Source organism: Pelobates fuscus, chromosome 7 (assembly GCF_036172605.1).
Source record: "Pelobates fuscus isolate aPelFus1 chromosome 7, aPelFus1.pri, whole genome shotgun sequence".
Taxonomy (NCBI): Eukaryota; Metazoa; Chordata; class Amphibia; order Anura; family Pelobatidae; genus Pelobates; species Pelobates fuscus.
Genome location: NC_086323.1, coordinates 1,968,120 through 1,994,812, shown reverse-complemented (window position 1 = coordinate 1,994,812; position 26,693 = coordinate 1,968,120). Strand labels below are relative to the sequence as shown.

At 44.3% G+C, this 26,693-nt stretch overlaps 1 protein-coding gene across 3 annotated transcripts in view; it reads right to left on the bottom strand.

Annotated features, from left to right (window-relative positions):
* Positions 1-353: 353 nt before the first annotated feature.
* SPATA1 (spermatogenesis associated 1) overlaps positions 354-26,693 on the bottom strand; it is a 124,677-nt gene continuing 98,337 nt past the window's right edge. For 2 of the 3 annotated variants that reach the window (XM_063427623.1, XM_063427626.1), the window contains 7 exons: positions 22,001-22,130; positions 13,151-13,211; positions 12,895-13,015; positions 10,062-10,187; positions 6,192-6,370; positions 1,197-1,295; positions 354-1,116 (listed from right to left, as the gene is read on the bottom strand). In XM_063427623.1, coding sequence (XP_063283693.1) covers positions 1,015-1,116; positions 1,197-1,295; positions 6,192-6,370; positions 10,062-10,187; positions 12,895-13,015; positions 13,151-13,211; positions 22,001-22,130 — 818 coding nt within the window. In that variant the 3' untranslated portion in view covers positions 354-1,014. The remainder of the gene's footprint in view (positions 1,117-1,196; positions 1,296-6,191; positions 6,371-10,061; positions 10,188-12,894; positions 13,016-13,150; positions 13,212-22,000; positions 22,131-26,693) is intronic. The other variant, XM_063427624.1, reaches the window with a different exon arrangement.

The window sequence follows — 26,693 nt, the reverse complement described above, 5'->3', positions numbered from 1 at the left end:
CCCTAATGGTGGCCCTGCTCAAAGATACTGCAGACGTGAAATGTTTAAATGCAGACTCTAACCCTTTCACGAAAAATACAGATAATTGCTTTATTTCCACAGATAGAAATGTGGCTTTGTGTAACATGCAGCAGATAAAATAACTGCCATAAAACATAAGATACAGAACGTATTGGGTTGGTTATATAAAACACTTACAATATAAAAAATCTGTACATATAAATATATAAAAAAATCATAATGTTCTCAAAATGTCTGGGAAAACAAATTCTCTTACTCAGGTACAAAATATCCCGTGGGAGATCGATCATGTCTAGCATTAAAGGAGCAATCTACACACTATATTCAGTACAGCTCACTGTAGTGGTTATGGTGTCAGGACCCCAGTGAGGGTATTTAGATCTGTTTGACTTCTTACTTTGGTCCAATCACTGCTACAAGCACTGACACACACAAGTCCAGTGGCAAGAGCTAAGCTGAGAGCTAATAAGCTTCTGACTCTGAGGCAAAGAGTGCACAGCATAACACAGGTAAGAAGTCAGTCCATGCTTTTTTAAGATATGTCAGCTTCCTGGAAAATCCATCCAACCGGTCTTGTTACATAGGTTGAAAAGAGACATGTGGCCATCAAGTTCTCACATTTCCTTTTGCTTTATATTATTATTATTATCGCCATTTATATAGCGCCAACAGGTTCCGTAGCGCTTTACAATATTATGAGAGGGGGGATGTAACTATAAATACGACAATTACAAGAAAACTTACAGGAACGATAGGCTGAAGAGGACCCTGCTCAAACGAGCTTACAGTCTATAGGTACATGTGATGTTCTAGTCCATACAATTCTAAAATAATCAGCAAATAACAACCCAAAGGGTTTAATTTCTTTACGAAACCTCACCAGAGGTACCTAATGCTGTGTAATTCCTGTAAAATTGACCATTGGCCCATTCAGTTCCAGGTGACCAGCAAGCCACGTTTGCCATTCATTTTGGGTCTCCTGTCAAAACACCATCATATAGCAAACACATTGTGATTAATTATGGTGGACTGCGCTTTCTTCTGGGCGAGTTGAGCTTTCAACACATTCAGATCAGAAGCTGCTTGTTTTCGCATCTGTAAAAACAGATAATAATGGAGGATAAGCCAAATACACAATGGTCCAGACTCAAAGCCTTTCAAAGTAGAGCAATCACCTTGATTTCGATAAGAAGCTTTATGCGGGCATCATCCACCCTCCGTCTTAACTGTTCCACTTCTTGCTGGCGGCTGGTAATATTCATTATTACGGAGTTCTGCAAAGAGATTCACAGAAAATAACTGAAACCTCTGGAATATGGGGGGAGATAGGTGAAGTGTCCTGGTCCTCGGAGGAAGGCTGGATTAGGAAGCTATCATGCTCTGGGAGATGGGGGGGAGTTACGAGAAGTGTCCTGGACATCAGGCGGAAGCTGAATTAGGAAGCTCTAATGCTCTGGGAGATTTGGTGAGTTAGGGGAAGTGTCCTGGTCCTCAGGTGGAGGCTCTTATGATGTGGAAAATGGGGGAGTCAGGGGAAGTGTCCTGGCCTACCCAAACAGGCTGGATTAGGATGCTTTAATGCTCATGTTGGTTGTCCTCAATAAATAGTTTGCCGGAGTGAAAGTAAGTGCCTTCCAAGGGCAGGGCCGGATTAACATAGGGGCTTTTTTTTTTTGCTTTTTTTTTTACACACTACTCTTTGGGTTGCCAGGTATTTCTCATGTATTTCTTATGGTTCCCGGGTATTTCTCAGAAGTATTTCTCAAGTATTTAAGTATTTGTGGCTGCCTAGCCGGTGCCGGTATTGCAGTAATACCGGCAATACAAACAGGGCCGGACTGGCCCACCGGGATACCGGGAAATTTCCCGGTGGGCCGCGGCACCTGGGGGCTGCAGAGGTATGTGCCACCGGGTGGCCGGTCTGGTGGCACACTCAGAGGGGGCCGGCCGCTTTCCACGCTGGTGCCGTCGGGCCGGGTGGCAGCCTCGCCGGTCCGGCGGCACTTCTAATGCGGAGGACGGAGGAGCATGAAGGAGGAGGGAGGAGCTCAGGAGCATGTCTCTGTACCATGCTCCCTCGCGGTTCCTGTGCTGGGAATTGTGGGAACCGCGAGGGAGCATGGTACAGAGACATGCTCCTGAGATCCTCCCTCCTCCTTCATGCTCCTCCGTCCTCAGCATTAGAAGTGCCGCCGGACCGGCGAGGCTGCCACCCGGCCCGACGGCACCAGCGTGGAAAGCGGCCGGCCCCCTCTGACTACTCTCAGGTAAATGGAGGGGATGGGGTGATATAGAGACACAAGGGGGGGGGGGGGTGATATAGAGACACAAGGGGGGGGGGGGTGATATAGAGACACAAGGGGGGGGTGATATAGAGACACAAGGGAGGGTGATATAGAGACACAAGGGGGGGTGATATAGAGACACAAGGGGGGGGGGTGATATAGAGACACAAGGGGGGGTGGTGATATAGAGACACAAGGGGGGGTGGTGATATAGAGACACAAGGGGGGGTGATATAGAGACACAAGGGGGGGTGATATAGAGACACAAGGGGGGGTGATATAGAGACACAAGGGGGGGTGATATAGAGACACAAGGGGGGGTGATATAGAGACACAAGGGGGGTAATATAGAGACACAAGGGGAGGGGGGGGAAATAAAACAGAGATAGGGAAGAAAGAGACAGTGGGAGAATAGAGAGAGACAGAAGGGGAGGGAGAGTGAGACACAAGGGGAGAAAGAGGGGGATAGAGAGATGGTAGAGAGGGAGAGAGAGACAGGGAAAAGGGGGAAAAAGAGACAAAGGGGAAGAGAGAGATACACAAGGGGAGGGGGGAAAGAGGCAGAGGGGGAAGAGAGTGACTGGGAGGGAGAGGGGAGACATGGACACAGAGGAGCAGTGAGGGGAGAAAGAAACATATATATATATATATATATATATATATATATATATATATATATATATATATATATATATGACTGGTGGATCCAGGGGGGGCAACGGGCAATTGCCCTTTCCCCCCCAGATGCTCTCCCCTGCTGGCCAATGCAAGGCTGGCACTGTCCAAGCACCATGTGCCTTCACAGACCGGAGGCGAGATCAGAGGTCTCCCTCCCTGTTCTGGAGGCACCATGCAGGCAGCCGGCAAGGGAGGGAGGAAGAGAGGACCCGGGAGCTCAGCCTGCAGCTCCTCCGGGTCCTTCTTGCGCGAGTACAGAGCGTTGCCGCGGTTACAGTGGCAATGCTCCAGCTCTCGCGAGAGTGAACTCTAGCGCTGGAGCAATGGGCTAGAGTTCACTCTCACCACTGCGACCTCTAGCCCCATACACACACCTAGACCCCCCCATACACACATTGCCCCCCCCCCCCACACACACACACACACAGGCACCCAAACACACATTGCCCCACACACCCTACACACTGAACCTTTCACACAAACTGCATCCCTGCTCCTATACCCTACTACAGCCCCATATCCCAGCAGACCCCAGGTAAGTTGCCAAACTGTTCTTAAACGGTTTGACTACTTACTCTGGGAGCGGGTTCCGGCACTCCTGGCACCATAACCACTACACAGAGCAGTAGTGGTTATTGTGCATGGATTATTTCTTTAAATCTATAAGTGCCCCTGCCGAGATCAGGCTCTGGATCCGCCACTGCTGTGGGTGGGTGTGTATATATATATATATATATATATATATATCATGTATATTAATGTGTGTATTAGTTGTGTGTATATATATATGCAGAAATAAGGGAAGCACTCTCCGGTCTTGATAAAAGGTCCTTCAGTATTTTATTTCCAAAAACGGATTTACATACTTCGATCGACGTTTCGACCCCTCAGGGTCTTCCTCAAGATGTATTTGTTTTGTATATATATATATATTTATAATTATGCCTATTGTATTTACACATATATTAATGTACATATATATATACGTAATACACAGAGAAATGTAATTGATATGTACCATATGTAATGAGCAGATATTGGCCCAGTCTTGTTGCTAAGTGAAGAGCGCACCCACAGGACTTCAAAATAAACAAGATACCGTCATTTTTTACAGTTGTGCCTACATACATTCACCATTTCAGTCCCATTACCAAGCTTTCCTTAATATGTCATGGTAGTTGGACTGAAACATTGGTTATATGCAAAGGCACGTCTGCTTAAAATAAATCTGCACTCTTTTTTTTTAAGCCTATATGTGCTTTTTTTCACGTTGGAGTAATAATTTTTAATCTTAAATTATCTTTTCTAACGCTGTATTTGCTATTTGCTGGCGCGACGCATTATGGGGCTGGTAAATAATTTTTTTCCAGGGCTGCTTTTAATTCCCAGTCCGGCCCTGAATACAAATGTCTGTCTCAGTATAAACAGAGATTATTCTACAATACCAGCGCCAGCCGGTATTGTTTGCTGTTTGTGTGGAGAGAGGCAGGGATAAGAAGTTACAGCATCTCCCTCCCTGCCTCTCTCTACTCACTGATCTGCGGGAAAGAAGCTCTGCACAGAGAGTCCAGACAGCAGCTCCGAGCCTGCGAGACAAGGGGACGGTGAGAGACCTGGGTACGCTGAGACATTGGGACACTGGGGAACATGGGGACCCTGAGACACTAAGGACACAGTGGCTCCATGTCTCCCAGTGGCCCCTAGTCTTTCGGTGTCCCAATGTCTCCCAGCCAGTGTCCCCATGTCTCCCAGTGTCCCTGGTGTCTCTCAGTGTCCCTAGTGTTTGTGTCCCTAGTCTCCCAACGTCCCCATGTTTCTCAGTGTCTCCCCCAGTTTCTCATTGTCCCCATGTCTCACAGTGTCCCAATGTCTCTAAGTGTCCACTAGTGCACACAGACTCTAAGGGACACTGGGAGACATGGGGATACAAACACTAGGGGACACTGGGCGACACGGGGTCAGTGAGACACTAGGGGACACTGAGAGACATGGAGACATTGGGGGGACACAGGAAGACATGGGCGACTTTGAGACTTGGGAGATATGGAGCACTCCCAGTGTCCCCATGTCTCCCAGTCAGTGTCCCCTAGTCTCTCAGAATCCCCTAGTCTCCCAGTGTCCCCATGTCTCACCATGCCCCAAGTGTCTCAGTGTCCCCTAGTATAAAAAAAAAGATCTCAGGCACTCACTGTGATAGATTTAAGCAGGTTTATTGGACACCGCAACGTTTTGACCTTTACCCAGGTATTTATCAAGTCTCCAGTGTCCCCTATATATCACAGTGTCCCCTATGTATAACAGTGTCTCCGTGCCCCATGTCTCCCAGTCTCCCCTTATGTCTCAAAGTCACCCAGTGTACCCATGTCTCCCAGTGTTCCCTAGTATCTCAGTGTCCCAATGTCTCTCAATGTCCCCTAGTGTCCTAGTGACATGGGGACACTGGGAGACATGGGAACACAGACACTAAGGGACTGGGAGACATGGGGACACAGACATATCCCCTTTTTGTGTATGTTTGTCCCTTTCGGCAGTTCTGGTTATGTGATTTGTGTCATTGGCCCACCCTTTTACCCCATCCATAGAATTCCTGCTTTACTGGACACTGCTGTTAGGGGATATGGGTTTACTTGCAAGATGAAAGCATGAGATTAGCATAGGGTATGTGTTTTCTCATAGCTGCATCATATGAGTTTCCCTCCAGCACCATCTCCATCTGATACATGACGCTTAGGAGGTAGGACTGTTTTAGTGTTTTTGGTCAATAAGATTTTGTAATTAGGCCCATCATAATTGTCAGCACCAGGCCCACTGGGCTCTTAATCTGGCCCTGTCCAAAGGCAATGGATCTTTCTAACAATACTGAGAGACTAATGAGGAGGTTAGCAAATTGCTTTAGAAGAATCTAGATAAAAATTGACAGAATTTGTGTCTCATTCAGAATTGCTATATTAAATGTTAATCTCTCTCTGTTTTGTCAGCAGGAGGGTAACTCCCAGTATTCCCCCAAGGTAGACTAGGACATGTATGTTGCTGAGTTGCGATGGGACTAGGACCCTATACAGGACATGTCCGCTAAATCCTTCATTTTGGTGAATAAAGCCCAGATGATGTCATGCTCTGTGCAGATACGATCACACTCCAGTAATACTATCCAGAAACCCACAATCCTATACGGTAATGGTATATGACATGCTGTATGTATAATACCTTTGAACTGGCTGTGAGTGCTGGGTACTTGGTGCGATTTCGGTTGTCCCGGGCCGCGAGCTGTGTCAGCAGTTTTTGGTAGGAAGACTCTAGCTCTGTTCGGAGTTTGTTCAGAGTCTCTTCCAGGGCTGATGTCAGCTTCTTTGTCTCAAAATATTTCTTTTTCCAGGAATCCCGCACTGTTCGACATTAAGAAATAACCAGGCATTAGAAACTGGATATATTGGGAACAAGAATCAGATAATCAGGCTAATTATATAACTGTCCATTAGCTGTGCAGAACCACCCCTTACGTTGTGTTTGAGAGGCAGCAATATAGTGTCACGCCATATTCCCACCATGTCCACAGACAGCGTTCTAACTGCCATACTCCCACCATGTCCACAGATAGCGTTCTAACTGCCATACTCCCACCATGTCCACAGACAGCGCTCTAACTGCCATACTCCCACCATGTCCACAGACAGCGCTCTAACTGCCATACTCCCACCATGTCCACAGACAGCGTTCTAACTGCCATACTCCCACCATGTCCACAGACAGCGCTCTAACTGCCATACTCCCACCATGTCCACAGACAGCGCTCTAACTGCCATACTCCCACCATGTCCACAGACAGCGCTCTAACTGCCATACTCCCACCATGTCCACAGATAGCGCTCTAACTGCCATACTCCCACCATGCCCACAGACAGTGCTCTAACTGCCATACTCCCACCATGTCCACAGACAGTGTTCTAACTGCCATACTCCCACCAGGCCCACAGACAGCGTTCTAACTGCCATACTACCACCGTGCCCAAAGACAGCGCTCTAACTGCCATACTCCCACCATGCCCACGGACAGCACTCTAACTGCCATACTCCCACCATGCCCACGGACAGCACTCTAACTGCCATACTCCCACCATGTCCAGAGACAGCGCTCTAACTGCCATACTCCCACCATGCCCACAGACAGCGCTCTAACTGCCATACTCCCACCATGCCCACAGACAGCGTTCTAACTGCCATACTCCCACCATGCCCACGGACAGCACTCTAACTGCCATACTCCCACCATGCCCACAGACAGCACTCTAACTGCCATACTCCCACCATGCCCACGGACAGCACTCTAACTGCCATACTCCCACCATGTCCAGAGACAGCGCTCTAACTGCCATACTCCCACCATGCCCACAGACAGCGCTCTAACTGCCATACTCCCACCATGCCCACAGACAGCGTTCTAACTGCCATACTCCCACCATGCCCACAGACAGCACTCTAACTGCCATACTCCCACCATGTCCACAGACAGCACTCTAACTGCCATACTCCCACCATGTCCACAGACAGCGCTCTAACTGCCATACTCCCACCATGTCCACAGACAGCGCTCTAACTGCCATACTCCCACCATGTCCACAGACAGCGCTCTAACTGCCATACTCCCACCATGCCCACGGACAGCACTCTAACTGCCATACTCCCACCATGCCCACGGACAGCACTCTAACTGCCATACTCCCACCATGTCCAGAGACAGCGCTCTAACTGCCATACTCCCACCATGCCCACAGACAGCGCTCTAACTGCCATACTCCCACCATGCCCACAGACAGCGTTCTAACTGCCATACTCCCACCATGCCCACAGACAGCACTCTAACTGCCATACTCCCACCATGTCCACAGACAGCACTCTAACTGCCATACTCCCACCATGTCCACAGACAGCGCTCTAACTGCCATACTCCCACCATGTCCACAGACAGTGCTCTAACTGCCATACTCCCACCATGTCCACAGACAGCGCTCTAACTGCCATACTCCCACCATGCCCACGGACAGCACTCCCACCATGCCCATGGACAGCACTCTAACTGCCATACTCCCACCATGTCCAGAGACAGCGCTCTAACTGCCATACTCCCACCATGTCCAGAGACAGCGCTCTAACTGCCATACTCCCACTGTAGCGGAGCTGCAATATTAAATCCTAATATCTCCGCTGGTAAAAGAAAGTAATCCAAGGAAAGCGCTGGAAATGAAGGCAATATCCCAAATCCCCCAGTAACCGGACGAAACACAGTTCTGGGAGTCAACTGACGATTTTATTTACAAGCTCTAGTATTTATGTGGTTCCCCATGCAAGGGGTTTCCTTAATCACTTTACAGGGGTATTACAGTAGGGGACTACATGGGGAACTGAACATGCAGGACATTTCTCCCACCATGCACTGCTGTACGAGAGGGAAACTCCCACAAGAATATCCTGTTAAGTGAATTATCCCTCCGTACAGCAGAACCGGCTTTTCACATAAAAATCTGTAACTTATATTTTATTCGTGCCATTGTACCGAATGACCGTTTGGCAGATAGCTGGGGTCTGAGCGCACACTTTGTGCTCACATCCCAGCATAAATAACCGAACGCCGCATGAAATACATTTTAACATCAGCTCTTCAGAAAAGTCACGAATACATAGGTTGGAAGAAAGTACCGAAAGACCGGTGCTCCCGAACGGCCTGGAAGTCCAGCGGTGTTCGTGCTGTCGAGTAGCCGATTTTAGTTCCAGGCACTCGACGACCAAACACCGCTGGGCTAAAAGGGAATCCAAGATGGCCGCCGCCGCATTGTCGGTATCCAAACGACGGCCACCCTGGGAATCAATTAGCAGCTGATTAATACAATGTTGTAATCGGTTAATGGGAGCCACACGACCCCCTGTGTGTGGACTTCCATTCAGTACTTTGTTCGTTTCACGAACAGTGTTGAAAGACACTGTTCGTGAAACTACCATATAAATGCTAGCGACTTTCGTGCCGCTAGCATACGAATGCCCTCTATTACAGTTATAAGCGAATACATGAACTCACAGAATTTGACCAGCTTTTCTAGGACAACCCTTAGACATATAACAGCATAATCTGAAGTGGCTAGGTTTGCCACACCCACCATGTCCACAGACAGCGCTCTAACTGCTATACTCCCACCATTTCCACAGACAGCGCTCTAACTGCCATACTCCAACTATGTCCACAGACAGCGCTCTAACTGCCATACTCTCACCATGTCCACAGACAGCGCTCTAACTGACATACTCCCACCATGTCCACAGACAGCGCTCTAACTGCCATACTCCCATCCTGTCCACGCTCAGCACTGCCACCCATAGCACCACGGCTGCCATATCCCCACCCTGTCCATGCAACAACATTGAGGCTGTGTGAATATCATGTCATATTTCATTACAGAGGTTCCACACACTGTTATTTAGGAATGTGTGGCTGGTGGCAGGAGTTTCCACACTTTATTATTGGGAAATGTGCGGCTGGTGGCTGGAGGTTCCACGCTCTGTTATGGAAGGGATCTGTGGCTCGTGGTAGGAGGTTCCACGCTCTGTTATTGGGGAATGCGCCACTGGTGGCGTGAGGTTCCACACTCTGTTACTGGGGAATAAGTGGCTCATGAAACGAGGTTCCACGCACTGTTTTTGAGGTACACATGTGTGGTGGGTGGCAGGAATTTCCACACTCTGTAATTGGGGAATGTGTGGCTCGCTGTAGGAGGTTCTACGCTCTGTTATTGGGAAATGCGTGGCTGGCAACAGGAGGTTCCACACTCTGTTATTGGAGAATGTGTGACTTGTGGTAGGAGGTTCCACGCTCTGCTACTGGGGAATGTGTGGCTGGTGGCAGGAGGTTCCACACTCTGTTATTGGCGAATGTGTGGATAGTGGCAGGAGGTTCCACACTGTTTTTGGGAAATGTGTGAATCGTGGAAGGAGGTTCCATGCTCGGTTATTGGGAAATGTGTGGATCGTGGCAGGAAGTTCCACGCTCTATTATTGGGGAATGCGCGGCTGGCAACAGGAATTTCGCACCTTGATGGCGTCGCAGTTTGTATTGTTCCAATAGTGACTTTGTTTTTTTGATCAGTTCTTCTCTGGATCTCTCCAACTTCACCCTTTCTTCTTTTACTTTCTCTAACTGTTCAAGAAGAGTTTCTTCTAATAAGATAAAAATATATTTGTGTAAAAAATAAAACTTGTTAACTCAGGCAAGCTTAAAACAAAGTTACCCATAAATAATGAATTATAAACGTGATTTAAATCTAAAGAAGGATATCATGGCACTAGAAAAAGTGCAGAGACGAGCTACAAAATTGATAAAAGGAATGAAGCATTTTAGTTACGAAGAAAGGTTAAAAAATGTAAATCTGTTTAGTTTGGAAAAACTGCGCCTCAGAGGGGATATGATAACATTATACAAATATATTAGGGGCAAGTACAATTCATTATCTGGAAATCTATTCATAAACAGGGCTATACATAGGACACAAGGTCACACATTTAGGCTGGAAGAAAGGAGATTTAATCTAAGGCAAAGAAAAGGTTTTTTTACAGTAAGAGCAATAAGGATATGGAATTCTCTGCCTGAAGAGGTGGTTTTATCAGAGTGCATACAGATGTTTAAACAGCAATTGGATAAAAACTTCCAAAAACATAACATACAGGGATATAATTTCTAATTAGTGGGGTAATAGCTGCTTGATCCAAGGAGACATCTGACTGCTATTTTGGGGTCAAGAAGGAATTTTTTTCCTAGTTTGTTGCAAAATTGGAAGAGCTTCAGACTGTTTTTTTTTGCCTTCTTCTGGATCAATAGCAAAAACATATGTGAGGAACGCTGAAATTGATGGACACATGCCTCTTTTCAGCTATGTAACTATGTAATTATAAAGAATATGAGAACTCTGAAAAAGGACAAAAGCTTAGAGGAACTCAGTAGCTTGTCCTTCGGTTACTCCCCGCTCAGGTCTCTAAATAGTTTTTGCCCCTTGTGCCAATAGAGAGAGAAAGTTCCAAGGCACATCAGACTGATTGCACACATAAGGGACGTCCAGAACCAAAATGCCAGCAAGTTCTCTCTGAACTATTTTGAGACCTGAACGGGGTCGGGGATTAACCGAATGGCAAGCTATGGAGTTCCTCTAAGCTTTTGCCCTCAGATTCTCTGTTTTTTATTGTGGTGAACAGAACCTCGCCACGGGCTTTTGGAGGAGCCTGCTTTCCAGCCTCCTGCCCCAGGACTATGGCCCCTGTGATAAACCTTGGCTAAAGGCACTGTTTGTGCCTTTTGGACTTATATGGTTTGGTATATGGGGCTTACCGAACAGATTAGACTAATGCTGTTCGTATACAGAATGAACTGTCGAATGGACCGACCACCCAGAACAGTCGTGTGCTGCTTATTAACCTTATTGACCTCGCCAACCTCAACGTTCTAAGTGGTTAGCTGGGTGGCCGTCATTCATATGTGCGAACACGTGGTGGCGGCGGCCACTTTTAGCCGCAAACACATACAGCAGTGTTTGGTTGTCGAGTGCATGGAACTATAATCAAACACTTGATGATGTGAACACCGCTGGGACTTCCATCTCTACATAAGTTCAGCTGGATTTGTATGGGAAGAGTGGCGTTCAGTGGGAGCAAGCTCCCGAACGAGGTATTTTGACTGTATTGAGTACTCCCCAAAGAGACCGACCGCACAGCCTGATTTCATGGAACTCTTTTGGGCAGGAGCCTCATGTGCAGTCAGTCAAAATATGACCTGCATGGAAATCCCGAACCCCTGAACCGATCTGGATTATTTTTGGAAATGTTGGTCACCCAGATCAGGCCTATCAAGGGGAAGTGACGTTTATGGGGTTTCCATGGGTTGTAAGGGCACTTACAGGGTACTGCTGAAATGTGTGTTTTTGTGTCAGGAGATAATTAAGTTAGTACCGTTCCTGATCCAATTATCTTCCAGGCACAGGGGAGGGATTATCTTATTATGTATGGGAGTGTCCTGGATCTGAGAGCCAATGTAATTGTGTATTTGTTTCTACTGTGGTTTACTCTCAGGTCCAGAGGGGAGTGTCCCTTGCATGGGGACCTGCCAATAGGCAAATTCCTGCTTACCCTCAACATAGAGTCTCATCTCATGCTTGGGGGCAATGGCTGTATCTACCCTGGGGATTGCTATATCACTATAATTCCCTGGGGTTATAATCACTTGCTCTTTTAAGAGCATATTGCTACACTCTCTTGGAGGAAAGGTCTATCCACTGGAAGCTGGATACTGGTTTTGGATCCAGGGTAGGTGGAGGACAGCAAGACCTCAGTAAAGCCGTAACGCTGGATGTGAGGACTACAGTGCTGATGTCTGGTGTGGTGCTTGTGGTACTTGGAAAGCACTAAGGAAGCAGTGATTGGCGGAGGAATTCAGTCAGGGTGCCAGGTGGTCCGCCACATTGATTAACGTGATTTATATGTAATATTGTGTAAACATGCTAAACTGTGGCTAAATCTTCTTTAAAAAACTCCTTCAGTAGCTCCTCACCACAATAGTAAAAAGTGTTATCTGGGCCTCCCTGGGGCCCAGTATATCCTGGAAGAGATCAGTCGCCTCTTGCTCATTCCCACAATGTCTGCATATTGCTTGGGGAGCAATTAGTGGAACCTATGGCAATGAATGACATTTTTGGAGCTTGTGATGGTAACTGTTAAATGAAGGCTTTGAACTGATATCATGTTTAATAATCTCAATTAAAGATAAGCATCTCCCTATTTATAACAGTACAACATAATTCACTGAACTGGGCCTGGCACACAAGCTGTGCAACCCACATTGCTTAGTCAGTGAGTCTGAAAGAAAAGAGTCAGAACGTACCATGCCGCGTGCCCTCTGTGGGAAGAGACTTGATTGGGGGAAACATCGTCAGCAGTGGGGGGGTCGGTGGAGCGTGGTATTGTGCAGGCTCGGGTAAAGTTCTGAAGGAATTATCCGCAAACTGTGAATATATCAAACACATAAAACAATATGTTGATGGATACAATGGGGGAGATTTCCATGGCGATTGGACCAGTTTTGGAAAGTTGCACACAGAATTCCCCCCAGTGTGATTGCACAACCACGGTCTAATTACCTGATTACTGCGGTTTACACTCTGAGTCTCGGAACCAATGGGAAATAAGAAATGTTCACTTCTAAAGAAAAAACATAGAAAGTGGTAAAAATCACAGAACAAAACACAGTTTTTCTTTTTTTTTTTTTTTTTTTTTTACTACTAAAGCTTGGAATGTGCCCTGTAATTAGATATAATTAACATGATCTGCCTGGTAAGCAGGAGTTAGCATTATTGTTAGTACAAATTGGGGTGCTCCTATCCTCAGGGTGAAAACTGGACCCAGATCTCTGAGAGATAAATGGGAGTCATCGGAGTGTAACTACCAGCAATCTCAGGCAGACCTACATCCCTGTGCTGCCCTAAACTCACCCACCTCCCCCCAAAAAACACACCTCATGTAAACTAAAAATATTCTTGTGATATGACAGGAAACCCTGGATAGCATTGTTAATGTTGTATCGCCTTGTTCATTACAGCTGCCGAAATCTACTCCTTACAGCCAAGCTTGTAATAAAAAAAATTAAACAGCTCAACCTCAAACCCATCAGTGTATGATACAGATAGTAACTGCGTATATATTATATCCCTGTTATACTGCCTGTGCTTCACGACGAGCTAGAACCCAGCAGTGAATGATAGAGTTAGTAATGGCCTATATTATATCCCCGTTATACTGCCTGTGCTTCACGACGAGCAAGAACCCAGCAGGGAATGATACAGGTAATAACTGCATATATATTATATCCCTGTTATACTGCCTGTGCTTCACGACGAGCTAGAACCCAGCAGAGAATGATACAGTTAGTAATGGCCTATATTATATCCCCGTTATACTGCCTGGGCTTCACGACGAGCTAGAACCCAGCAGTGAATGATCCAGTTAGTAATGGCCTATATTATATCCCCGTTATACTGCCTGGGCTTCACGACGAGCTAGAACCCAGCAGGTAATGATACAGGTAATAATGGCCAATATTATATCCCCTTTATACTGCCTGTGCATCACGACGAGCTAGAACCCAGCAGTGAATGATACAGGCAATAATGGCCAAAATTATATCCCTGTTATACTGCCTGTGCTTCACGACGAGCTAGAACCCAGCAGAGAATGATAGTTAGTAATGGCCAATATTATATCCCCGTTATACTGCCTTTGCTTCACGACGAGCTAGAACCCAGCAGGGAATGATACAGTTAGTAATGGCCAATATTATATCCCCGTTATACTGCCTTTGCTTCACGACGAGCTAGAACCCAGCAGTGAATGATACAGGCAATAATGGCCAATATTATATCCCTGTTATACGGCCTATGCTTCACTACGAGCTAGAACCCAGCAGTGAATGATACAGTTAGTAATGGCCTATATTATATCCCCGTTATACTGCCTGTGCTTCACGACGAGCTAGAACCCAGCAGGTAATGATACAGGTAATAATGGCCAATATTATATCCCTGTTATACTGCCTGTGCTTCACGACGAGCTAGAACCCAGCAGAGAATGATAGTTAGTAATGGCCAATATTATATCCCCGTTATACTGCCTTTGCTTCACGACGAGCTAGAACCCAGCAGGGAATGATACAGTTAGTAATGGCCAATATTATATCCCCGTTATACTGCCTTTGCTTCACGACGAGCTAGAACCCAGCAGTGAATGATACAGGCAATAATGGCCAATATTATATCCCTGTTATACGGCCTATGCTTCACTACGAGCTAGAACCCAGCAGTGAATGATACAGTTAGTAATGGCCTATATTATATCCCCGTTATACTGCCTGTGCTTCACGACGAGCTAGAACCCAGCAGGTAATGATACAGGTAATAATGGCCAATATTATATCCCTGTTATACTGCCTGTGCTTCACGACGAGCTAGAACCCAGCAGTGAATGATACAGTTAGAAATGGCCAATATTATATCCCCGTTATACTGCCTGTGCTTCACGGCGAGCTAGAACCCAGCAGTGAATGATACAGGCAATAATGGCCAATATTATATCCCTGTTATACTGCCTGTGCTTCACGACGAGCTAGAACCCAGCAGTGAATGATACAGGCAATAATGGCCAATATTATATCCCTGTTATACTGCCTGTGCTTCACGACGAGCTAGAACCCAGCAGTGAATGATACAGGCAATAATGGCCAATATTATATCCCTGTTATACTGCCTGTGCTTCACGACGAGCTAGAACCCAGCAGAGAATGATAGTTAGTAATGGCCTATATTATATCCCTGTTATATTGCCTGTGCTTCACGACAAGCTAGAACCCAGCAGGGAATGATACAGTTAGTAATGGCCAATATTATATCCCCGTTATACCGGCTTTGCTTCACGACGAGCTAGAACCCAGCAGTGAATGATACAGTTAGTAATGGCCTATATTATATCCCCGTTATACTGCCTGTGCTTCACGACGAGCTAGAACCCAGCAGGTAATGATACAGGTAATAATGGCCAATATTATATCCCCGTTATACTGCCTGTGCTTCACGACGAGCTAGAACCCAGCAGTGAATGATACAGGTAATAATGGCCAATATTATATCCCCGTTATACTGCCTGAGCTTCACGGCGAGCTAGAACCCAGCAGGTAATGATACAGGTAATAATGGCCAATATTATATCCCCGTTATACTGCCTGTGCTTCACGACGAGCTAGAACCCAGCAGTGAATGATACAGTTAGTAATGGCCAATATTATATCCCCGTTATACTGCCTGTGCTTCACGGCGAGCTAGAACCCAGCAGTGAATGATACAGGCAATAATGGGCAATATTATATCCCTGTTATACTGCCTGTGCTTCACCACGAGCTAGAACCCAGCAGAGAATGATAGAGTTAGTAATGGCCTATATTATATCCCCGTTATACTGCCTGTGCTTCACGACGAACTAGAACCCAGCAGTGAATGATACAGTTAGTAATGGCCTATATTATATCCCTGTTATACTGCCTGTGCTTCACGACGAGCTAGAACCCAGCAGAGAATGATAGAGTTAGTAATGGCCTATATTATATCCCCGTTATACTGCCTGTGCTTCACGACGAGCTAGAACCCAGCAGGGAATGATACAGGTAATAACTGATATATATTATATCCCTGTTATACTGCCTGTACTTCACGACGAGCTAGAACCCAGCAGAGAATGATATAGTTAGTAATGGCCTATATTATATCCCCGTTATACTGCCTGTGCTTCACGACGAACTAGAACCCAGCAGTGAATGATACAGTTAGTAATGGCCTATATTATATCCCTGTTATACTGCCTGTGCTTCACGACGAGCTAGAACCCAGCAGAGAATGATAGAGTTAGTAATGGCCTATATTATATCCCCGTTATACTGCCTGTGCTTCACGACGAGCTAGAACCCAGCAGGGAATGATACAGGTAATAACTGATATATATTATATCCCTGTTATACTGCCTGTGCTTCACGACGAGCTAGAACCCAGCAGTGAATGATACAGGTAATAATGGCCTATATTATATCCCCGTTATACTGCCTGTGCTTCACGACGAGCTAGAACCCAGCAGGTAATGATACAGGTAATAACTGCGTATATATTATATCCCCGTTATACTGCCTGTGCTTCACAACAAGCTAGAACCCAGCAGGGAATGATACAGGTAATAACTGCGTATATATTATATCCCTGTTATACTGCCTGTGCTTCACGACGAGCTAGAACCCAGCAGAGAATGATAGTTAGTAATGGCCTATATTATATCCCTGTTATATTGCCTGTGCTTCACGACAAGCTAGAACCCAGCAGGGAATGATACAGTTAGTAATGGCCAATATTATATCCCCGTTATACTGGCTTTGCTTCACGACGAGCTAGAACCCAGCAGTGAATGATACAGTTAGTAATGGCCTATATTATATCCCCGTTATACTGCCTGTGCTTCACGACGAGCTAGAACCCAGCAGGTAATGATACAGGTAATAATGGCCAATATTATATCCCCGTTATACTGCCTGTGCTTCACGACGAGCTAGAACCCAGCAGTGAATGATACAGTTAGTAATGGCCAATATTATATCCCCGTTATACTGCCTGTGCTTCACGGCGAGCTAGAACCCAGCAGTGAATGATACAGGCAATAATGGCCAATATTATATCCCTGTTATACTGCCTGTGCTTCACCACAAGCTAGAACCCAGCAGAGAATGATAGAGTTAGTAATGGCCTATATTATATCCCTGTTATACTGCCTGTACTTCACGACGAGCTAGAACCCAGCAGAGAATGATATAGTTAGTAATGGCCTATATTATATCCCCGTTATACTGCCTGTGCTTCACGACGAACTAGAACCCAGCAGTGAATGATACAGTTAGTAATGGCCTATATTATATCCCTGTTATACTGCCTGTGCTTCACGACGAGCTAGAACCCAGCAGAGAATGATAGAGTTAGTAATGGCCTATATTATATCCCCGTTATACTGCCTGTGCTTCACGACGAGCTAGAACCCAGCAGGGAATGATACAGGTAATAACTGATATATATTATATCCCTGTTATACTGCCTGTGCTTCACGACGAGCTAGAACCCAGCAGTGAATGATACAGGTAATAATGGCCTATATTATATCCCCGTTATACTGCCTGTGCTTCACGACGAGCTAGAACCCAGCAGGGAATGATACAGGTAATAACTGCGTATATATTATATCCCTGTTATACTGCCTGTGCTTCACGACGAGCTAGAACCCAGCAGGGAATGATACAGGTAATAACTGCGTATATATTATATCCCCGTTACACTGCCTGTGCTTCACAACAAGCTAGAACCCAGCAGTGAATGATATGGGTAATAACTGCCTATATTATATCCCCGTTATACTGGCTGTGCTTCACAACGAGCTAGAACCCAGCAGGTAATGATACAGGTAATAACTGCATATATATTATATCCCCGTTATACTGCCTGTGCTTCACGACGAGCTAGAACCCAGCTGTGAATGATACAGATAATAATGGCCAATATTACATCCCCGTTATACTGCCTGTGCTTCATGACGAGCTAGAACCCAGCAGTGAATGATACAGTTAATAATGGCCAATATTATATCCCCGTTATACTGCCTGAGCTTCACGACGAGCTAGAACCCAGCAGGTAATTATACAGGTAATAACTGCGTATATATTATATCCCCGTTATACTGCCTGTGCTTCACGACAAGCTAGAACCCAGCAGGGAATGATACAGGTAATAATGGCCAATATTATATCCCCGTTATACTGCCTGTGCTTCACGACGAGCTAGAACCCAGCAGGGAATGATACAGGTAATAACTGTGTATATATTATATCCCTGTTATACTGCCTGTGCTTCACGACGAGCTAGAACCCAGCAGTGAATGATACGGGTAATAACTGCATAAATATTATATCCCCATTATACTGCCTGTGCTTCACAACAAGCTAGAACCCAGCAGGGAATGATACAGGTAATAACTGCGTATATATTATATCCCCGTTATACTGCCTGTGCTTCCGACGAGCTAGAACCCAGCAGGGAATGATACAGGTAATAACTGCGTATATTTTATATCCCCGTTATACTGCCTGTGCTTCACGACGAGTTAGAACCAAGCAGTGGATGATACGGGTAATAACTGCGTATATATTATATCCCCGTTATACTGCCTGTGCTTCACGACGAGCTAGAACCCAGCAGTGAATGATACAGGTAATAACTGCGTATATATTATATCCCCGTTATACTGCCTGTGCTTCACAACGAGCTAGAACCCAGCAGTGAATGATACGGGTAATAACTGCCTATATTATATCCCAGTTATACTGCCTGTGCTTCCGATGAGCTAGAACCCAGCAGTGAATGATATGGGTAATAACTGCCTATATTATATCCCAGTTATACTGCCTGTGCTTCATGATGAGCTAGAACCCAGAAGTGAATGATATGGGTCATAACTGCCAATATTATATCCTAGTTATACTGCCTGTGCTTCACGACGAGCTAGAACCCAGCAGTGAATGATACGGGTAATAACTGCCTATATTATATCCCAGTTATATTGCCTGTGCTTCACGACGAGCTAGAACCCAGCAGTGAATGATACGGGTAATAACTGCATAAATATTATATCCCCATTATACTGCCTGTGCTTCACAACAAGCTAGAACCCAGCAGGGAATAATACAGGTAATAACTGCGTATATATTATATCCCCGTTATACTGCCTGTGCTTCCGACGAGCTAGAACCCAGCAGGGAATGATACAGGTAATAACTGCGTATATTTTATATCCCCGTTATACTGCCTGTGCTTCACGACGAGTTAGAACCCAGCAGTGGATGATACGGGTAATAACTGCGTATATATTATATCCCCGTTATACTGCCTGTGCTTCACGACGAGCTAGAAGCCTGCAGTGAATGATACAGGTAATAACTGACTATATTATATCCCTGTTATACTGCCTGTGCTCCACGACGAGCTAGAACCCAGCAGTGAATGATATGGGTAATAACTGCCAATATTATATCCCAGTTATATTGCCTGTGCTTCACGACGAGCTAGAACCCAGCAGTGAATGATATGGGTATATATATCCCATATCCCAGTTATATTGCCTGTGCTTCATTAAAAGCTACAACCCTGCAGTGAATGATACAGGTAATAACTGCCTATATTATATCCCTGTTATACTGCCTGTACTCCACGACAAGCTAGAACCCAGCAGTGAATGATACGGGTAATAACTGCATATATATCATATCCCCGTTATACTGCCTGTGCTTCACGACGAGTTTAAACCCAGCAGTGAATGATACGGGTAATAACTGCCTATATCATATCTCCGTTATACTGCCTGTGCTTCACGACAAGCTAGAACCCAGCAGTGGATGATACGGGTAATAACTGCCTATATTATATCCCTGTTATACTGCCTGTGCTTCACGACCCAGCAGTGAATGATACGGGTAATAACTGCCTATATCATATCCCCGTTATACTGCCTGTGCTTCACGACGAGCTAGAACCCTGCAGTGAATGATACAGGTAATAACTGCCTATATTATATCCCCGTTTTACTGCCTGTGCTTCACAACGAGCTAGAACCCAGCAGTGAATGATACGGGTAATAACTGCCTATATTATTTCCCAGTTATACTGCCTGTGCTTCACGACGAGCTAGAACCCAGCAGGGAATGATACAGGTAATAACTGCGTATATATTATATCCCCGTTTTACTGCCTGTGCTTCACAACGAGCTAGAACCCAGCAGTGAATGATACGGGTAATAACTGCCTATATTATTTCCCAGTTATACTGCCTGTGCTTCCGACGAGCTAGAACCCAGCAGTGAATGATACAGGTAATAACTGCGTATATATTATATCCCCGTTACACTGCCTGTGCTTCACGACGAGCTAGAACCCAGCAGGGAATGATACAGGTAATAACTGCCTATATTATATCCCTGTTATACTGCCTGTGCTTCACGACGAGCTAGAACCCAGCAGGGAATGATACAGGTAATAACTGCATATATATTATATCCCCGTTTTACTGCCTGTGCTTCACAACGAGCTAGAACCCAGCAGTGAATGATACGGGTAATAACTGCCTATATTATTTCCCAGTTATACTGCCTGTGCTTCCGACGAGCTAGAACCCAGCAGTGAATGATATGGGTAATAACTGCCAATATTATACCCAGTTATACTGCCTGTGCTTCATGACGAGCTAGAACCCAGCAGTGAATGATATGGGTAATAACTGCCTATATTATATCCCAGTTATACTGCCTGTGCTTCATGACGAGCTAGAACCCAGAAGTGAATGATATGGGTAATAACTGCCAATATTATATCCTAGTTATACTGCCTGTACTTCACGACGAGCTAGAACCCAGCAGTGAATGATACGGGTAATAACTGTCTATATTATATCCCAGTTATATTGCCTGTGCTTCACAATGAGCTAGAACCCAGCAGTGAATTATATGGGTATATATATCCCATATCCCAGTTATATTGCCTGTGCTTCATTAAAAGCTACAACCCTGCAGTGAATGATACAGGTAATAACTGCGTATATTATATCCCCATTATACTGCCTGTGCTTCACATCTTGCTTAAAGAGACACTATAGTCACAAGAACAACTCCAGTTTATTGTATAGTATACAGCTTACTGTATTTGTTCTGGTGAGTATAATAATCTCTTCAGGCTTTTTGTCACTGAAAAGACAGTGTGTACATTATAGCCTAGGGACACCTCCACTGGCCACTTCTCAGATGGCCACTAGAAGTGCTTCCTGGGGCAGTGCTGCACAGTGTGACTGGCATTCTGTGTCTCCACCCTCTGCAGGCAGACACTAAACTTTCCTCACAGAGATGCATTGATTCAATTCATCTCTATGAGGAGATGCTGATTGGTCAAGGTTGTGCTGACTCTGTCCCTGATCTGCCTCCTTTACAGTCTAAAGGAAAGGATTGTGATTGGTTCAGAGAATAACTTCTGATGATGTAAGCCAAGCAGGCAGATCAGGGGCAGAGCCAGCAGCTGCAGACTTAAGATGTTACTATATTTAGGGAGACAAGGGGTCCAAGAGGCTGGATGGTGATTATAACACCATAGGATCAGGAATACATGTTTGTTCATTTAAACCCAGCAGTGAATGATACGGGTAATAACTGCGTATATATTATATCCCCATTATACTGCCAGTGCTTCACGGCAAGCTTTGTCTGCACACGGAATATCTCACAATAAACACTTTATTACAAAGCTCTGAAAGTGGTGATAGTGTCACATCTTTTTCTTGATCCAGTATTACGAATTTTACAGATCAGTAATATTTCTTTTTACCGTTTCCTGTGGAAATGTTCCGGGCCCTGAAATGTATCGGAAATCCCAGAGTCACTTGCTGTGTTTGTTCCTGGGTGTATCGCTAACGTATTTAAATCTTCTGTCTTATTTAACAAATTGGATCTTTTTTCTAGAAAATAAATAAATAAAAATCACAGGCATGTTGCGTAAATTTAATTAACATTAAAGGACATGCATGTTACGTGCCCACATGTAGAGATATAGTACGTTACTTGCCCACGTCAACAGGTATAGTACGTTACTTGCCCACGTCTATGGATATAGTACGTTACTTGCCCACGTCTATGGATATAGTACGTTACTTGCCCACGTCTATGGATATAGTACGTTACTTGCCCACGTCTATTGATATAGTACGTCACTTGCCCACGTCAACAGGTATAGTACGTTACTTGCCCACGTCTATGGATATAGTACGTTACTTGCCCACATCTATGGATACAGTACGTTACTTGCCCACGTCTATGGATATAGTACGTTACTTGCCCACGTCTATGGATATAGTACGTTACTTGCCCACGTCTATGGATATAGTACGTTACTTGCCCACGTCTATGGATATAGTACGTTACTTGCCCACGCCTATGGATATAGTACGTTACTTGCCCACGTCTATGGATATAGTACGTTACTTGCCCACGTCTATGGATATAGTATGTTACTTGCCCACGTCTATGGATATAGTACGTTACTTGCCCACGTCTATGGATATAGTACGTTACTTGCCCACATCAACCAATATATTATGTTACTTTCCTACATTTACAGATATAGTACGTTACTTGCCCACGTCTATGGATATAGTAAGTTACTTGCCCACGTCTATGGATATAGTACGTTACTTGCCCACGTCTATGGATATAGTACGTTACTTGCCCACGTCTATGGATATAGTACGTTACTTGCCCACGTCTATGGATATAGTACGTTACTTGCCCACGTCTATGGATATAGTACGTTACTTGCCCACATCAACCAATATATTATGTTCCTTGCCCACATTTACAGATATAGTACATTACTTAAAAGAAAGAAGAAATGAATCAGCGCTCTCTGGCTCCAACAAATATAGAAAGGGCAGCTAACCTTGGTCAATGGGGCTCCCTCACAAACCCGATGACTAGTATATGGAAAAAAAGGGAGAAAAGTAGCACCACTAATATATTTATACTGTTAAAATCTATAAAAATTGTATAAAAAGATGGTTATAAGAATTAAAAATAAAAAATGTTTAAAAAATGCAACTTGCAAGGAAAACTTGGGTCAGAAGTGTCTTGCAATTCATGTAGACATACAAAAAAAAAAAACAGAAAAAATTAATCCAATGGTGCAGTATGTTCCAATCAACTAAACCAAGGCTGCCCAACAGGTAGATCCCCAAATGTTGTAGAACTACAAACTTAATAATCAACGAAAAGAAATGTACTCACTTTTACCAGAGCTTAAACCAGCTCTAGTATAAGGGGCATCCCACCCTGGATGCTTTGGAAGGATCCTCACTGGATTTGAAGAACAGGATGCCAGGCAAAGGACAATAAAATGGGATAAAAATAAGGAAAATGGCACAATTCTAAATTAAAATAGCCAAAATTCCTTTATTAAAACTGTCAGGCTGACTATCTACTTTCCACTTGATAAAGCCCTGTGTGGTTAAACGCATTGTGGATTTTATATAACATTTTTAATAAAGCAATTTTGGCTATTTTAATTTAGTATTGTGCCATTTCCCTTATTTTTATCCGATTTTATTGTCCTTTGCCTGGAATCCTGTTCTTCAACTCCTTCCAAAGCATCCAGGGTGGAGATCATACCACAGTCAGCGTGCTCAATAAAATGTGAGTAAGATCTATTTTATTTTTACTTCTGGTTTAATATATACAGAGAGCACTATTTTTTGTCAGTTCTGTTTTTCTTTCGGTCTTATTACTGCCATACTGTAAAGAAACCTGATTGCTACATCAACTCATATATCCTTGAAGTGGGGATCATACCACTCGTACTCACATTTTCTAGAGCTTACACCAGCTCTAGTGTAATGGGTGTAATTTCTTTTTGATGATTATTCAGTTAAGTTGATTGGGACATACTGTACCATTGGATTACATTTTTCTGTATTTCTTTATGTCTACACGAATTGCAAGCCACTTCTGATCCAAGATTTTGCACAAGAAGAATACCTTCCGTGACCTGGCCTGTTTTCCTTGTAAGTTGCATTTTATATTTACTTTGGACATTATTGTGGACTTTTTTTATTTTATTTCCTATAACCATCTTTTTATACAATTTTTATTATTGGCGCTACCTTTGTCCCTTTTTTTCCATAGTACGTTACTTGCCCACATTTACAGATATAGTACGTTACTTGACCACAAATACGGATATATTACATTACTTGCCTATGTCTACAGATATATTATGTTACTCAAACATTCAAAATTAAGACCTGCACTCAAACTCCCACTACTACTCCTGGGCGGCAGCAATGAATGTAGGGACTGCTTTGTCTTATGTATTTTACCTATGCTTGACCTTCTTTGACCAAAGGAGATGTTTAAGTCTACTCCATTTCTTGTGGTCAAATAAATTTTCCCACAATACTCACCCTCCTCCGTGTTCTCGCGTTGCTTTATTCGCCGTTTGAATGTCCTTTCATTTACACCAGGGACACTGAGACACTTGGGGACATTGTGTCCCTAGTGTCTTAGTGTCCATATGTCTCCCAGATTAAAGCCATTTTTTCTAAAAATGTTATCCCTGTTGTTACTGAGGAACCTATAAGAAGTACAGATATTAAGTTAATTGATACTGGGCTTAAAGGGACACTCCAGGCACCCAGACCACATCTGCCCATTGGCGTGGTCTGGGTGCCAGCTCCCACTACTCTTAACCCTGCAAGTGTAATTACTGCAGTTTTTTATAAACTGCAATAATTACCTTGCAGGGTTAACTCCACCTCTAGTGGCTGTGTACTAGACAGTCACTAGAGGGAACTTCCTGCTCTATAGCACAGATTATCTGTGCTAGAGCGTCGCTGGACGTCCTCACGCTGTGTGAGGACCTCCAGCGTCGCTCAAATCCCCATAGGAAAGCATTGAAATTAGTTTTCAATACTTTCCTATGGGGAGACCTAATGCGCATGCGCATTAGGTCTCCTCGGCCGGTGGGCGTGATCAGTCTCGCCAACCGGCCGATGGAGTAAGAATGAGGAGCGGCGCGGAGGAGGAGACAGCGACGAGGGACATCGTCGCTGCCTCAGGTAAGTGACTGAAGGGGTTTTCACCCCTTCAGTAACTGGGGATCGGGGGGTGGGAGGGAGAGGGACCCTCCAGTGCCAGGAAAACGAATTGTTTTCCTGGCACTGGAGATTCCCTTTAAGAAAAAGAGTTCTGTTAATCATCCATGTAATGACCATGCGGTGGAAACATTTGTTAATTTAGTTCAAAGAGATGTTGATCATTTATTTTCCTCTAGATCTGGCCACAAGCACCACCCCGGTCCTTTAAATTTAACTAAAAGTGAATTGAAATCTTTGAATTCCTTGAAAAATAATAGGGATCTGGTTATTAAAGCAGTGGATAAGGGTGGTGCTATAGTGGTTCAGAACAGAAGCGATTATATACAAGAAATATTGCGACAATTACAAGATGTTGAGACATATAAAAAAACTTGATTTTGTCCCCACCAAAGTACTCAAATATGCTTTGGGTAGATTAATCATTGACCGAGAGATGTATGGGTTCCTATATGCAAAATCACCGATGGTACCAACAATTTGTGTGTTCCCTAAGATTCACAACAGTTTAATATGCCCTCCTGGTAGGCCCATTGTTGCAGGGATTGGTTCGGCACTCTCACCCCTTGCACAATTTTTAGACTGTCTATTAAGACCTTTTTTATTAAACATTAAGTCGTATGTCAAAGACACAACAGAGGTATTAAAATACTAGAGACAGTAAGAAATGTTGAGGTATATACTCTGGTCTCTTTTGAGGTGACCAGTCTATATACTTCTATAGAACATGATTTGGGTCTTTTGGCAGCAAAAAATGCTTTTGTGTCATTAGGATTTGAAGGTGAAACCTTACTTTTTCTTACTCAATTGTTGGAAATGGTTATGAAGGACAACTATTTTCTTTTTCAGGAAGACTTTTATTTGCAACTTAGAGGACCTTCTATGGGCTCCAATGTGGCACCCACATACGCCGGTATATATATGTCTGAAATTGAAGAAAAAATGATCTATGATAATGAATTATTTAAAAGACATGTGGATAAGTGGATTAGGTATATCGACGATATACTGGTGTTGTGGACTGGCACATTGGAGTCCTTAGAACAGTTCTTTTTCTTTTTGAATTCTTGCTCTCGGACCATTAAATTCACTATGACACATAGTTATAGTGAGCTTCTTTTTTTGGATAAATTAATCACTAAAGGACCGAAGGTAGATTTGAGATTAATGTCTTTAGGAAGCTGTAGCGGAGCGGCAATATTAAATCCCACGATCTCCGCTGGTATTAAAGGTAAATCCACAGTCAGCGGTGAAAAGTAAGGAAATAACCCAAATCCCCCATTAACCGGACGAAACACAGTTCTGGGAGTCAACTGAGGTCTTTATTCACAGCTTCCAGTATTTATGCAAGTCCCCATGCAAGGGGTTTCCTTACTGACA